General features: G+C 41.1%; 1 protein-coding gene across 14 annotated transcripts in view; it reads right to left on the bottom strand.

Annotated features, from left to right (window-relative positions):
• Positions 1-223: 223 nt before the first annotated feature.
• The window catches only part of LOC122724580 (beta-xylosidase/alpha-L-arabinofuranosidase 2-like), an 87,095-nt gene continuing 74,448 nt past the window's right edge, over positions 224-12,870 (bottom strand). For 13 of the 14 annotated variants that reach the window (XR_006352023.1, XR_006352022.1, XR_006352026.1 and 10 more), the window contains 5 exons: positions 1,695-1,862; positions 1,489-1,602; positions 1,263-1,336; positions 1,093-1,190; positions 224-969 (listed from right to left, as the gene is read on the bottom strand). Coding sequence is in view for 1 of the 14 variants with exons in the window: in XM_043959906.1 (XP_043815841.1) it covers positions 947-969; positions 1,093-1,190; positions 1,263-1,336; positions 1,489-1,539 (246 nt within the window). In the remaining 13 variants the exon portion in view is untranslated. Of the gene's footprint in view, positions 970-1,092; positions 1,191-1,262; positions 1,337-1,488; positions 1,607-1,694; positions 1,863-12,870 lie in introns of those variants that run through there. The other variant, XM_043959906.1, reaches the window with a different exon arrangement.

Genomic DNA, 12,870 nt, shown 5'->3' with positions numbered 1-12,870 from the left:
ATCTAATAAAAAATATATTATTAATAAAATAAAAATTTATAATTTAAATAAAAAAATAACATTTAAGAGGTAAAATTTACTATTTTAGAAGTTATATAATTTATTACTTTTTAATAAGGAGTCTTTTCATTCATTCTAATACTTTCCGATAGTATTTACATACACTGATAAAAAGAATTAAAAAGAATTTTTTTTAATGTGAAAATTTATCAAAGTATGAATCGATCAATCAAATATGGAACGTCGATATTCGTTATTGAACAATAAATAAATATAAGAATTTAGCGGTCCAAAGAATATCATAGGATAAAAAGAACAAACAAATAAAATCTACACCTTCCAATGAAGTGACAGATTTAAATACCGCTCTTATGGAATCCTGAATGTAGATTTCACTGAGATAAGGAAATCCATCCCCAATTATCTATTAATACCCATTGGACCCCTTCTCTTTTCTACCCACCACTTCCAATAGCAAGGCGGTGAAGCTCTTCTCCTTTGCCCCTAAGCTCATGGGCAATGGCCATGTCCATTCTCCAGTGAGCTTCCGTCTTACTTGACTAGTGAGTTCCCAGGTGACTATGAATGGGATACTGTTGGTCTCTGTGCTGACTCAGAAACTTTTGTAAAAAACCGTGAGCCTGAAGTGATTCACTGCAGATGGACTATGCTTGGAGCTCTTGGATGAATAAACAGTTTCTCTAGTATGAAATCTGTAGGTTCTACCTGGATAGCCCGTCAAAGGATCTGCTCTCATGTTCATGTTTGTCATTGGTACTTATGATAGTGGATACCATGTTTTGGACCAAGATTTCCATAGATTTGCTTGGTAGGATCACCATAAAAAAAACCAAGTCTCATCATAGTAGCAAAATTATTTGAGACAGCCTTGTCAATATTTGACTCATCATAGTGGGACCAAGACTTCAGTGTGCTGGCCTAAGAATCACCAGCAATTGAGATCCAGACCTATCAAATTAAAAAAAAAATTGCAATTTCATTATAAATACTAAGCCTCTTTTAAGGAAAAAATGCAATTAACAAGCAACCTGATAATCAACTTTAATGAGTAATTAGCATTTCAAGCATTACCTGCCAATATTGCTGTAGCTGCAGCTTCTTCTGGTGTTTTGGTATAGTGTTGTCCATTGAAGAACTCATATACTGAATCACAGTCAGAAACTATGTATCTGCAAAAACCGAGCCGAATTCAAACCAGATGATCAACTATGAAACTCAAAATTCGGAGAATGAATATATACCCATTCAATTTCCATTCGCCTCGAATGACCCCATAAAGAAGATTTGGATCAGCACATGTTGGCTTACCATTGACCTGATTGTAGGAACACATTACACTGGCAATATTACCATCAAGAACACAACTTCTAAATGGAGGTTGAAATGTATCTTCCATGTCTTGCTTTGTTACATGAATTATCACAATTCAAAAGCACACAAAAGAAAAATAATAAATGGACTTCTAACCAGGGGCCTCTTGGCCTCTTCCCCATCTGGGATCACAAAAAATGTTAACATTTGGCGACCAAAACGTCAAGCCTGTCAATCCTACGTTCTGCATGGCCCTGCCTTCAGTAGAAACTGCCTTGCAAAAAACAATTTCATCAAATGAATTGGAATCCGTTCACTAACTTTTAAACATCAAATGAGGAAATGGTACAGTGATTGTATACCTTTCCAATGGCTTGGAAAAGGGAAACGTTGAAGGAAGCAGCAGTTAAAATGACCTGACGAAAGCCTTGTAGCTGCAGGTAGGACATTGGAGAAATTTGTACCACGACCCACATAAGAGACCAAGCCTCAGACCACCAGTTATAGTTGGGTATCCCAGTCTACTCACACTTGCAGAAATTTGTACCATGACCCACATGAGAAAAAAAGGAGAGTTTTTATATTTGAACTTCAGATTATATTGGGTTGTGATGATATGTAAATTGTTGTGATTTAATTCAAAGCATAATGTAATTTTTGCATGCTAAAAGTGCATCTTCTATGCAACTGTCTTGTAAAAGAACTGTCATCTTCTACTCTGAAAGGATAAATTTCCCACAGAAAATTCCATGAAAATGAAACAATTACAGGTAGTTGAAATCAAATCGTCGCTACAGTTCTCAGGATTGTTCCTGTAATGGTTAAATGCATGTTCTAAAGCACCATTCGATCCCTGCTCGGGGAAACATTTTTATCCATCAGAATAACAGTCAAGAATAGCATGTTAAATACAAATTTGACAAAATCGCAAAATTGAGGAACATTTTGAACCATCAGAACAGTCGAGATTATAATTGTAGTTGTATTGTAGATCATGCAGCCTGCAGGCTCATCTTTTGATTGACCGGTGATACTAGTAAGTTCTATTAGCTCAAAGCTTAGGCAACCTAATTAAGATAAAAATCAAGTAACCAGCTCTAGTCAATTGCCTGCTCATCAGGATTCAAGAATGTATATCCATTTCAAAACTGAAGAGGAATTGTCTCATCATCAACATCAAAGACACTAGGGGAGAGAAAAAATAATGAGTTGATGAATCATGATGTAATACCCGGCTAGACTCCGGTATCGGAATTCCTACCGTCGGAGACCTCTAGAAGGGTAAAACCATGTTTTCATGAAATGTTTTAATGTTTTTGATGATTTTAAGTAAAGAGGAAATGAGTTTTTGAATAGAAACAACTTTGGAGGAAAAGCTCAGGTTCGGCCGCCGAAACTCAAAGTTCGGCCGCCGAACATGCATGCTTTTCGGGTGAGCCTTAGGCCCCCAAAGGCATAAGTGAGGGGAGCCCATGTTCGGCCACCGAACCTCAAGTTCAGCCGTCGAACATGGCATGCATGCGGAGGCACATTCGGCCCCCGAACGTGGCCTGGACAGCCACTATAAAAGGGTCCCTTAGCCGAAAACGGGCGAGCTTTTTCCCCATTTTCGGCCAAGGTGAGCTCTCCGCCATCCCTCACCGATCTTTGATGTTTTTCCTCTAGATCTTTCAAGTTTTTCATTTGTTTTAACTTTCTTTTGAAGATTTGAGCTTTTGAGCAAAGTTTTGGAGCTTGGAGGTTCAAGAACCCAATCTCTCCCACCTCCGAGTTTTAGGTCGTCTCTCTCTCGATCTTCAAGAGGTAAGAGCCGATCTTAAGCTCATTGTATTTTTTAAGTAAGTTTTATGAAGTTCATGGGGTAGAAAATGCATGAGTAAGCTTATGTTGAGTTTATGGGTTTTTGATGAGTTTTTGAGCAATGTGGCTTGTAATGTGTGTTTGATGTGTTGTAGTTGGGGTTTAAGGTAGTTTGAGACCCCTAGGAGCTTGTATGCATGTTTTGGTTGAGCTAAATGCATGATGGTTTGAGTTTGGAGGCATTTGTGCATGTTTGAACCAAGTTTATCCTTGATATGATTAGTTGTGATGTGATGCATTCCATGATAGCATGTGTTTTAAATGCTTTATGATTCTGCTCACTGGGCTCTAGTAGCTCACCCCTCTCCCAAATTCCCCAGGTTTGCAGGTACGGGTTAGACAGAGAAGTTAAGAAGAGTAATGAAGTCTTATGTATGTAATAGTTAGAATGTGGACATGACAGATTGCTTAATGATGTATAGATATGTAATGTAACGATATTAAGATTAGAAGTGTGCTTGACCATAGTATATTGTAATCCCTTTTTGATACATGATCTTAATGTTTATTGATGACTATGTTTAGCCAACTCAACACTTGTTATGCCACCCATTGGGGGCATTGATGAGATCCCATAGAGGGGTCTAATTTATGATTATGGCTATGTTCAGTGCATGCACAGGTTGAGTTTGGTGTATGATAGAATGTATGAAAGAAAAGTTTTAAATTTTTTTTGTATGATTGTTGATCATGTATGGGATTAAACAGGTTTACAGGTTACATGTCAGGCTTGCTACGGGTCCCGGCGGCCTTAAGCCGATCTGGATCCTAGCACCGGTAGCGGTCCGATTTTCGGGTCGTTACAGAATGGTATCAGAGCCCTAGGTTCATATGGTCGGACCTAGAGTGTTGGGCTCATAGATGTTATAGAAGGTCAAGCACAATAGGAAGATCATGTCCACTAGGATAGGATGTGGAGTCCTGTCTCGTTTGATGATGTGAAATGCCATGATTATATGCATGTGCATTAATGATATGCTATGATGTGTGATGCGGGTTCATGTGTGCCCACATGAACCATATGATGCTAATGTTTATGTGATGTGTACTGTTTTTCAGAAAACAGGATGAGAGGAACTCGTCGATCAGCAAGATTGACTGGAGTACCACCTGAGGATGAGGGCATGAGTGCCCATCCTCCAGCTTTGCCTAGGGCAATGTCTAGTAGGTCTAACAGAGAAAGAGCAGTAAGAGACCCTAGAAGGTCTTTGGATCTGGGTAGAAGCAGATCAGTCAGAGGAACAGTTCAGGGAGGATCGTCAGAGGATATGGGGGAGGATATGGGGGATGATATGGATGTAGAGCAGAGGAGGGATGGCAGTTTGGGAGTTAGCATGTCAGAAGAGGGAATGGGAGAATCCCAAGGAGGCACTCAGGCCTCGAGATTTGTTCAGCCACCTTACTACCCACCCTTCTCACAAAACCCTGGGTATTCGATGGGAGGCACATCGGACTACCACAGCTTTAGCCCTTATCCCACACAGATGCCATACCCACCTTATTATCCACCATATTCACAATACCCAATGTATCCACCCCCACCTTACTATCCAAATCCAGCAAACCCTACCCCAGGGGATGCTGCACCTCCTCCTCCTCCAGCAAAACCAGCAGCCCCAGCTACCCAACCTCCTAGACCTAGCTTAGCCAGTGGGAGCAAGGTCAAGATGACCGACTACATGAAGTTGGGTGCTCCCCAGTATGAAAAAGGGGATGACCCGTTTGTGTATCTTGAGAGGGTCAAGGTGATCACAGATGAGATTGGGGCTGATGATAGTAAAGCCATTCAGATGGCTGGGTTCACACTTAAGTGCAAGAAGGCACGAGAGTGGTTCAAGAATTATGTGAACCCGAAAGTGGATAGCATGTCTTGGGAGGAGTTTGCAAACGAGTTTGCAGGATGGGCTTTCCCAGATAGTTCAAGGGAGCTGAAGATGATAGAGTTTGAGCAGTTGAGGCAGACTGATGAGATGCGTGTAGAGGAGTTCACAGACAGATTTTTGGAGGTGTTGCCATTTGCAGGGCAAAACCTTGACTCAGACCAGAAAAGGTCAAGGAGGTATATCATGAAACTCCACTCCAGATATTCCTCCTTGATCCAGTCAGCAGATAGGGAGAGCTTCCATGCCATAGTGGATATGGCCCGAAAAATGGAGGCCAGTGCCATCGTTCAGGGGCATATGTCTCGAGAATGTCCAAGAGCAGCCCCGATGGCACAGTCCCAGCAGACAGTTTCAGGTAGTGTAGCGCAGCCAGCAGCTCCAGCCATGACTCAGGCCAGTGGCAGAGGCAGAGGGAGAGGGGCAGCCTCTTTTTCAGCGGGTTTCAGAGGTGAAGGTCCATCAGCTCCAGCACGGATCTTCACAATGACACAGCAGGAGGCAGATGCATCTAACACCGTGGTGGCAGGTAACTTAGTCATTGGTTGTTCAGATGTGTATGCCTTGATGGACCTGGGCGCATCTCACTCTTTTATTGCACCGAGAGCCGTCCAGAGGTTAGGGTTGATGATCTCTGAGTTAGAGTGTCCTCTCTGGGTCAGTGGACCCAAGTGTGATTCATCAGTGGCAGAGTCAGTCTGCCAGTGTAGTCCTGTGTTTGTTGAGGGAAGATGCTTGTCCGCCGACCTTGTGGTTCTAGACTTGACAAATTTTGACGTCATTCTAGGGATGGACTGGTTATCTACCCATGGTGCTACCTTGGACTGCAGGGACAAGGTAGTCAGGTTCAGAGGTCAGGATGGGTCAGAGGTAGTCTTCAGAGGAGACAGGAGGGGTACACCTAGAGGTCTGATATCAGCTCTTCAGGCTCGTAGGTTGCTTAGGAAGGGATGTCAGGGGTATTTGGCTCATGTGAGAGAGCTTAGCAGTCAGGCTCGAGAGCCCGCCTCGGTGCTAGTGGTTAGAGAGTTTCTAGACGTCTTTCCAGACGAGTTGCCAGGTTTACCACCTGCTAGGGAGATAGAGTTCGAGATAGAATTGATGCCTGGAACCCGACCGATCTCTATCCCTCTCTACAGGATGGCTCCAGCGGAGTTGAAAGAATTGAAAGAACAGTTGCAAGAGCTGGTAGACAAGGGCTTCATCCGACCGAGTACCTCACCCTGGGGTGCTCCAGTCTTGTTTGTCAGAAAGAAGGATGGATCCCTTAGACTTTGTATCGACTACAGACAGTTGAACAAAGTCACTACCAAGAACAAGTACCCTTTGCCAAGGATCGACGATCTATTCGACCAGCTAGCAGGAGCGGGTTGTTTCTCCAAAATAGATCTGAGATTTGGGTACCATCAGCTGAGGATCAGAGATGAGGATGTGCCAAAGACAGCTTTCAAGACCAGATATGGGCATTTTGAGTTCCTTGTAATGCCGTTCGGGTTAATTAACGCCCCTGCAGCATTCATGGACCTTATGAACAGAGTGTTTAGCCAGTATGATGTGAACCAGCATGGGAAGCAAGGCAAGGATCCCTTGGAGCTACAACAAGGACCATTGACAAGGAATAAAGCAAGGAAGTACGGCGTTACTCTTGGATTGCATATTCAAGAATTTATTACAAGAGAGATGACTAAAATTGCTAGGGATAAGTGCGAGAAGGAACTTGAAGGTCATTCGAAGCTGATTACGTTGCTGGGTGTATGCATGGATGAAGCAGAAGCAAATTGAAGATTTGTAGCGCTCGCTACCATTATCAAAGTCGCGCTCGCGACATTCAGTTAGCCGAAGATACTTTTGTGTTTTGTGGAAGTTAATTTTGGAGCACATCATGGAGGAAGATAGTGGAGAATCAGCCCGAACCATAAGCAGGTTGTGGTTTCGTCCCTGAGGTTGTGGTTTCTGCTGGAACTATTGAGGCATACGAGAATGTGGTTGGTTTTTAAAGACTTGGCAGTTATTTTTGTTATTTTAGCTTGTTTCCCTGTTGGGATAGGAATTCTGACTTAGTATTTGTTTTCCTTTTCCAACTAGGTTTAGGTTTTTGCCTTACACTATAAATAAGGCCTTAAATTCTTATATCAGACACTTTCCTTGTTTTTTTGACAAATTTAATTCAGATTTGCTTTATGCAAATTTCGGCCTTCTTTGAGAGAGTGAGAGTTTGCTTCTTTCATTGATTGCATCACGAATCAGACCAACTTATCAATTTCGATTGTGGCGTTCTTCTGATCCGTTCTACAAAATCCTTCCGTTATTAGTGTTCTAGCTTCGCTAAGCTTAGGGTGCTATAGAGGGTGGTTTATCCACGTTCTTGGAATCTATATCAGAGGTGCGACGGGGTTTGAGGATTAAGTGCCATAGGGTTCCGCGTCATTTGGTATCAGAGCCAACAACAGGTAAATCTTTATCTATCTGTCTTTCTAGGGCTGTGTTATATTTTCGTTTTTTTTGGTATCTTAGTTTCGAATTTCGTTAGGGTTCATTGTCTTCAATTCGTTTCTGTTCAATTCGATTCCAATTGTTAGGTCCTGGATTGTCCATCCAAAATCATTGTGTTGCTTGCTATTTTGTTATTTGGCAATTCGGTTTCTTTTAGCAGCCATTATTTCCCTTCGAACTGAATCTGTTAGTGAATTTTTTTTGATACACACTCAAGAATTTCGTGTGGTGTTGTTTGAGACCCAAGCAAGGGGATAGTGAGAAAAAAAAAAAAAAAAAAAAAAAAAAATTGCTCCAACAAAAAAAAATTTTCTTTTTAGTCTTGCTATTTAAGTATTAAGGATCAGTTCTAGGTGGGTTACAATTAAGTGAAAATTTTGCTTCAGATTTTTTTCCACCATTGAGGGGCTGCTGTTCTTTTATTTCAAATTGCATAGTATAGTAGCATTCTTGGGGTGTCTTCAAACCAGCGTTTGGGGTAGAAGATTTAGGTCCATAAATCAGCTTACCAAGAGCGAGTTGGTTTTGATACATTCTGACCAGAATTGTCTATTTTATTGCCCTCTTGTTTCTATTTTGTTTTTGAGCTAGCGTTGAAATTCCATTACATTGCTGAGTATCATTTGTTTGTTTCGATACTTAGTTTTCAATCGTGTAGTGCAAACGTTCTTGTGCTGCCTCCGGATACTTGTCAAGTTGTCTTCTAGGTGTCTAGGGATTAGGATCCTACCTTTTTGAACGTACTTGGCAGATTGGTGAGTGAACCTTGGTTCTGAAGTGCAATCGAAGAATCAGCAATAGTGAGGTAAGAGCGAAACACTTGTGAATTCTTTCTTTCAGTTACTAATTGTTTCTTGTGAGTTTCTCTGTTGTGGTCATGACTAGTGGGAATGGTAAAGATGTTGCTTCAATTTCTAGCAATTTTGAGACATATATGCAGCAAAGTAATGAGAAGATGGAAGAGATGGCAAGAATGATGGCCACCCTACAAGAGAACATGAATCTAATGATGAGGGAGAGGGTACAACAGCCCGCACCTCCAGTGAGATTACCACAACGAATCTTACCAAGGGGAGGCGAAGAGGAGGTCATTAGGAGAGCAGCAAGAGGAGGTCGAGGTGATCAGGAAGAGGTGGCTGAAAACTACCAAATTGTGACTGACAATGACCTTAGTTCCATCAAGATGAAGGTACCCGAATTTAAAGGGAATAACAATGCGGAAGAATACATTGAATGGGAGCGAAAGGTGGAACAAATTTTTGAGTGTCATAATTACTCAGAAGAAAAGAAGTCCCATATCGCAGCCGTGGAATTTAGGGGATATGCTACATTCTGGTGGGATCAACTCAAGTCTAGTAGAAGAGGAAAAGGATTGCGACCCGTGCCGGAGTGGGAGGCTTTGAAAGACTTAATGAGAATAAGGTTTGTTCCTTCTCATTACTATAGGGATTTGTATAATAGGTTGGCAAGACTGGTCCAAGGTGGTAAGAGTGTTGAAGAATACCACAAGGAGATGGAGATGACCATGGCCAGGGCTGACATTGAGGAGGATGAACACAGGCTAATGTCCAGATTTCTGGGAGGTCTAAATTCCAACATTGCAAGTGAGCTGGAAATGTATGATTACAATTCCATGGAAGAGTTAGTTGAGAAGGCCATGAAGATTGAAAGGAAAATCAAGAACAAGAGCTCCACCAAATATGGGAAGTTCCAGAATGTGGGAGGAAGTAGTTCAACCTTTAAGGGGTCTTCAAATGATTTGCCCTCAAAAGGTGGAGATTTCAAGAATTCCTTCCAAAGGAGCAATCCTCCACCTACAAGTGGAAAAGGGATGAATGGAGGTTCAAATAAGCAGCAGTCAGGTATTCCTAATACTACTCCTAGTAGAAATATTAAGTGTTTCAAATGTTTAGGAAATGGGCATATTGCATCTCAATGTCCAAATAGGAGAGTTATGATTGCTACTGATGATGGGGGTTTAGTTTCTGATTCTGACCATAGTGATGGTGATAATAATGATATGAATGATATGCTTGATGATGTTGATGAGTGTGAAGAAGAAGTTGAGAATGCGTTGGTTGCTGAACGTGGTGATATGTTAGTTGCTAGGCGTGCTTTGAATATGCAAGTGAAAGAAGAAGGTCTAGAGCAACGAGATAACATATTTTATACTAGATGTTTAGTTGAGGGTAAAGTTTGTATGCTCATCATTGACAGTGGTAGTTGCACCAATGCTGCAAGTGAGACAATGGTGGAGAAGCTGAAATTGACTTGTTTAAAACATCCACATCCATATAGACTACAATGGTTTAATGATAGTGGAGAGGTGAAGGTTACTAAACAAGTGAAGATACCATTCTCTATAGGCTGGTATAAAGATGGAGTGTTGTGTGATGTAGTTCCTATGCAAGCTGGCCATATGTTGTTAGGAAGACCATGGCAATTTGATAGGAAGGCGCAGCATGATGGGTATTCAAATAGGTACACATTTACCTATGAAGGAAAGCTGGTTACTCTTGTACCATTATCACCGTTGGAGGTGTATGAAGATCATCGGAAGATGCATGAAAAAGCAAAGCAAGATTCGACCAAAAGGGGTGCTACTTTAAAAATTAAGGGAAGTGCGAGAGAACATGATAAGGAGAGTGAATGTGAGAAGAAATTGGGAAAGGAGGCCAGAAAAGAAAATAATCAAATAAATGGCCCATTGGTGAGAGAAAACCAAGGAAAGGTGAAACAAACTTTTTATGCGAAACCAAGAGAGCTTAAATTTGCAATATCTAACGAGCAGCCGTTATTGCTCATTAGATATAAAGAAACTTTGTTTACTAATGTTGATGTTTCACTTGACCATTTGCCTTCTAGTTTTGTGTCTATGTTGCAGGATTTTCAAGATGTGTTTCCAGAGGAGCTGCCTAGTGGTTTACCGCCATTAAGGGGAGTTGAACACCAAATCGACTTCATACCTGGTTCGACGATTCCAAATAGACCAGCATATCGAAGTAACCCAATGGAGACCAAGGAGATGCAACGACAAGTGGAGGAGCTGTTGGAGAAAGGCTTGATTAGAGAGAGCTTAAGCCCTTGTGCCGTTCCTGTTTTGCTGGTACCAAAGAAAGATGGCACGTGGAGGATGTGTGTCGATTGTAGGGCTGTAAATAAGATCACGGTGAAGTATCGACATCCCATTCCACGACTTGACGACATGTTGGACGAGTTACATGGTGCAAGGTATTTTACTAAAATTGATCTTATGAGTGGATATCATCAAATTCGTATGAAACCTGGGGATGAGTGGAAAACAGCTTTTAAAACAAAATATGGCCTATATGAGTGGTTAGTAATGCCTTTTGGGTTGTCTAATGCACCGAGTACATTTATGAGATTAATGAACCATGTTTTGAGAGCTTATTTGGGCAGATTTGTTGTTGTTTATTTTGATGACATTCTGATCTATAGTAAGACATTAGATGAGCATTTAGAGCATGTTAGGATAGTGTTGGAAGCTTTGAGAACAGAAAACTTATATGCCAAGCTTAAGAAATGCACATTTTGCATGGATAGGCTTGTTTTTCTTGGCTTTGTTGTGAGTGCACAGGGATTAGAAGTTGATGAAGAGAAAGTGAAAGCTATAAAGGAATGGCCTGTTCCTAAGAATGTGACTGAAGTGAGGAGCTTCCATGGGCTAGCAAGTTTCTATAGAAGATTCGTGAAGGATTTTTCTACCATTGCAGCACCACTCACTAGCATTATCAAAAAGGAGGTTGGATTTCAGTGGGGAGAAGAGCAGCAAAAGGCGTTTGAGAATTTGAAAGGGAAGTTGACATCTGCACCTGTCTTAGCTTTGCCTAATTTTGATTCAATTTTTGAGATTGAATGTGATGCTTCTGGTGTAGGTATTGGGGCTGTGCTGATGCAAGAGAAGAAGCCAATAGCATATTTTAGTGAAAAACTCAATGGTGCACAACTGAGTTATTCTACATATGACAAGGAGTTACATGCTTTGGTGAGGGCGTTGGACGTGTGGGAGCATTACTTGCTGCCAAAGGAGTTCGTGATTTATACTGACCATGAATCCCTCAAGCATTTGAAGGGCCAAGGTAAGTTGAACAAACGGCATGGTAAGTGGATCGAACGAATTGAGAGATTTCCATATGTGATTAAGTACAAGCAAGGTAAAGATAACGTTGTTGCTGATGCGTTGTCTAGGAGATATACATTACTTTCTGTTTTGAGTTCTAAGTTGCTTGGATTTGAGTATATTAAGAACTTGTATGTTGGTGATGTTGATTTTGGCAATGTTTATGTTGCATGTGAACAAGGAGCTTTTAATTCATTTTATAGGCATGAGGGATATTTATTTAAGGGAAATAAATTATGTGTGCCCAGATGTTCCATGCGTGAATTGCTTGTTTTGGAATCTCATTGTGGTGGTTTAATGGGGCATTTTGGTGTGTCTAAGACTTATGATATTCTGTTTGAGCATTTTTATTGGCCATCTATGCGTAAGGATGTTGGGAAGTTATGTTCTGCTTGTATTGCATGTAGACAGGCGAAATCTAAGTCTATGCCTCATGGTCTTTATATGCCATTGCCTGTACCTAGTTCTCCTTGGATTGATATTAGCATGGATTTTGTGCTTGGTTTGCCTAGAACTAAGAGAGGTAGAGATAGTATTTTTGTGGTGGTTGATAGGTTTAGTAAGATGGCACATTTCATTGCATGTCATAAAGCTGATGATGCGAAAGTTGTTGCTGATTTGTTCTTTCGCAATGTTGTGCGCTTACATGGAGTGCCTCGGACTATTGTGTCTGATAGGGATACAAAGTTCTTGTCCCATTTTTGGCGTGTTTTGTGGAGTAGACTAGGAACTAAGCTTTTATTCTCTACTACTTGTCATCCACAAACAGATGGGCAAACTGAAGTTGTGAATCGTACTCTTGGTACGTTATTGCGATCTATAGTGGGTAAGAATTTGGCTACTTGGGAAGATTGTTTACCTTTTATTGAATTTGCTTATAATCGTTCTATTCATTCTTCTACAGGTTATTCGCCATTTGAGCTAGTTTATGGCTTTAATCCACTAACTGTTCTTGATCTTTTGCCATTACCTTCTAATGAACTTGTAAGTTTAGATGGAGAGAAGAAAGCTGACTTGGTGAAAGCTTTGCATGAGAAAGCACGAGCTAACATGGAGAAAAAAAACAAGACGTATGCTGATATTGCGAATAGGGGTCGCAAGAAGATGGTGTTTGCTCCTGGAGAGTGGGTTTGGGTGCATTTTCGCAAGGAGAGGTTCCCACAT

This window comes from Manihot esculenta, chromosome 9, assembly GCF_001659605.2.
Source record: "Manihot esculenta cultivar AM560-2 chromosome 9, M.esculenta_v8, whole genome shotgun sequence".
Taxonomy (NCBI): Eukaryota; Viridiplantae; Streptophyta; class Magnoliopsida; order Malpighiales; family Euphorbiaceae; genus Manihot; species Manihot esculenta.
The sequence above is the reverse complement of the archived record's forward strand: the minus strand, read 5'-3'. Positions and strand labels throughout refer to the sequence as shown.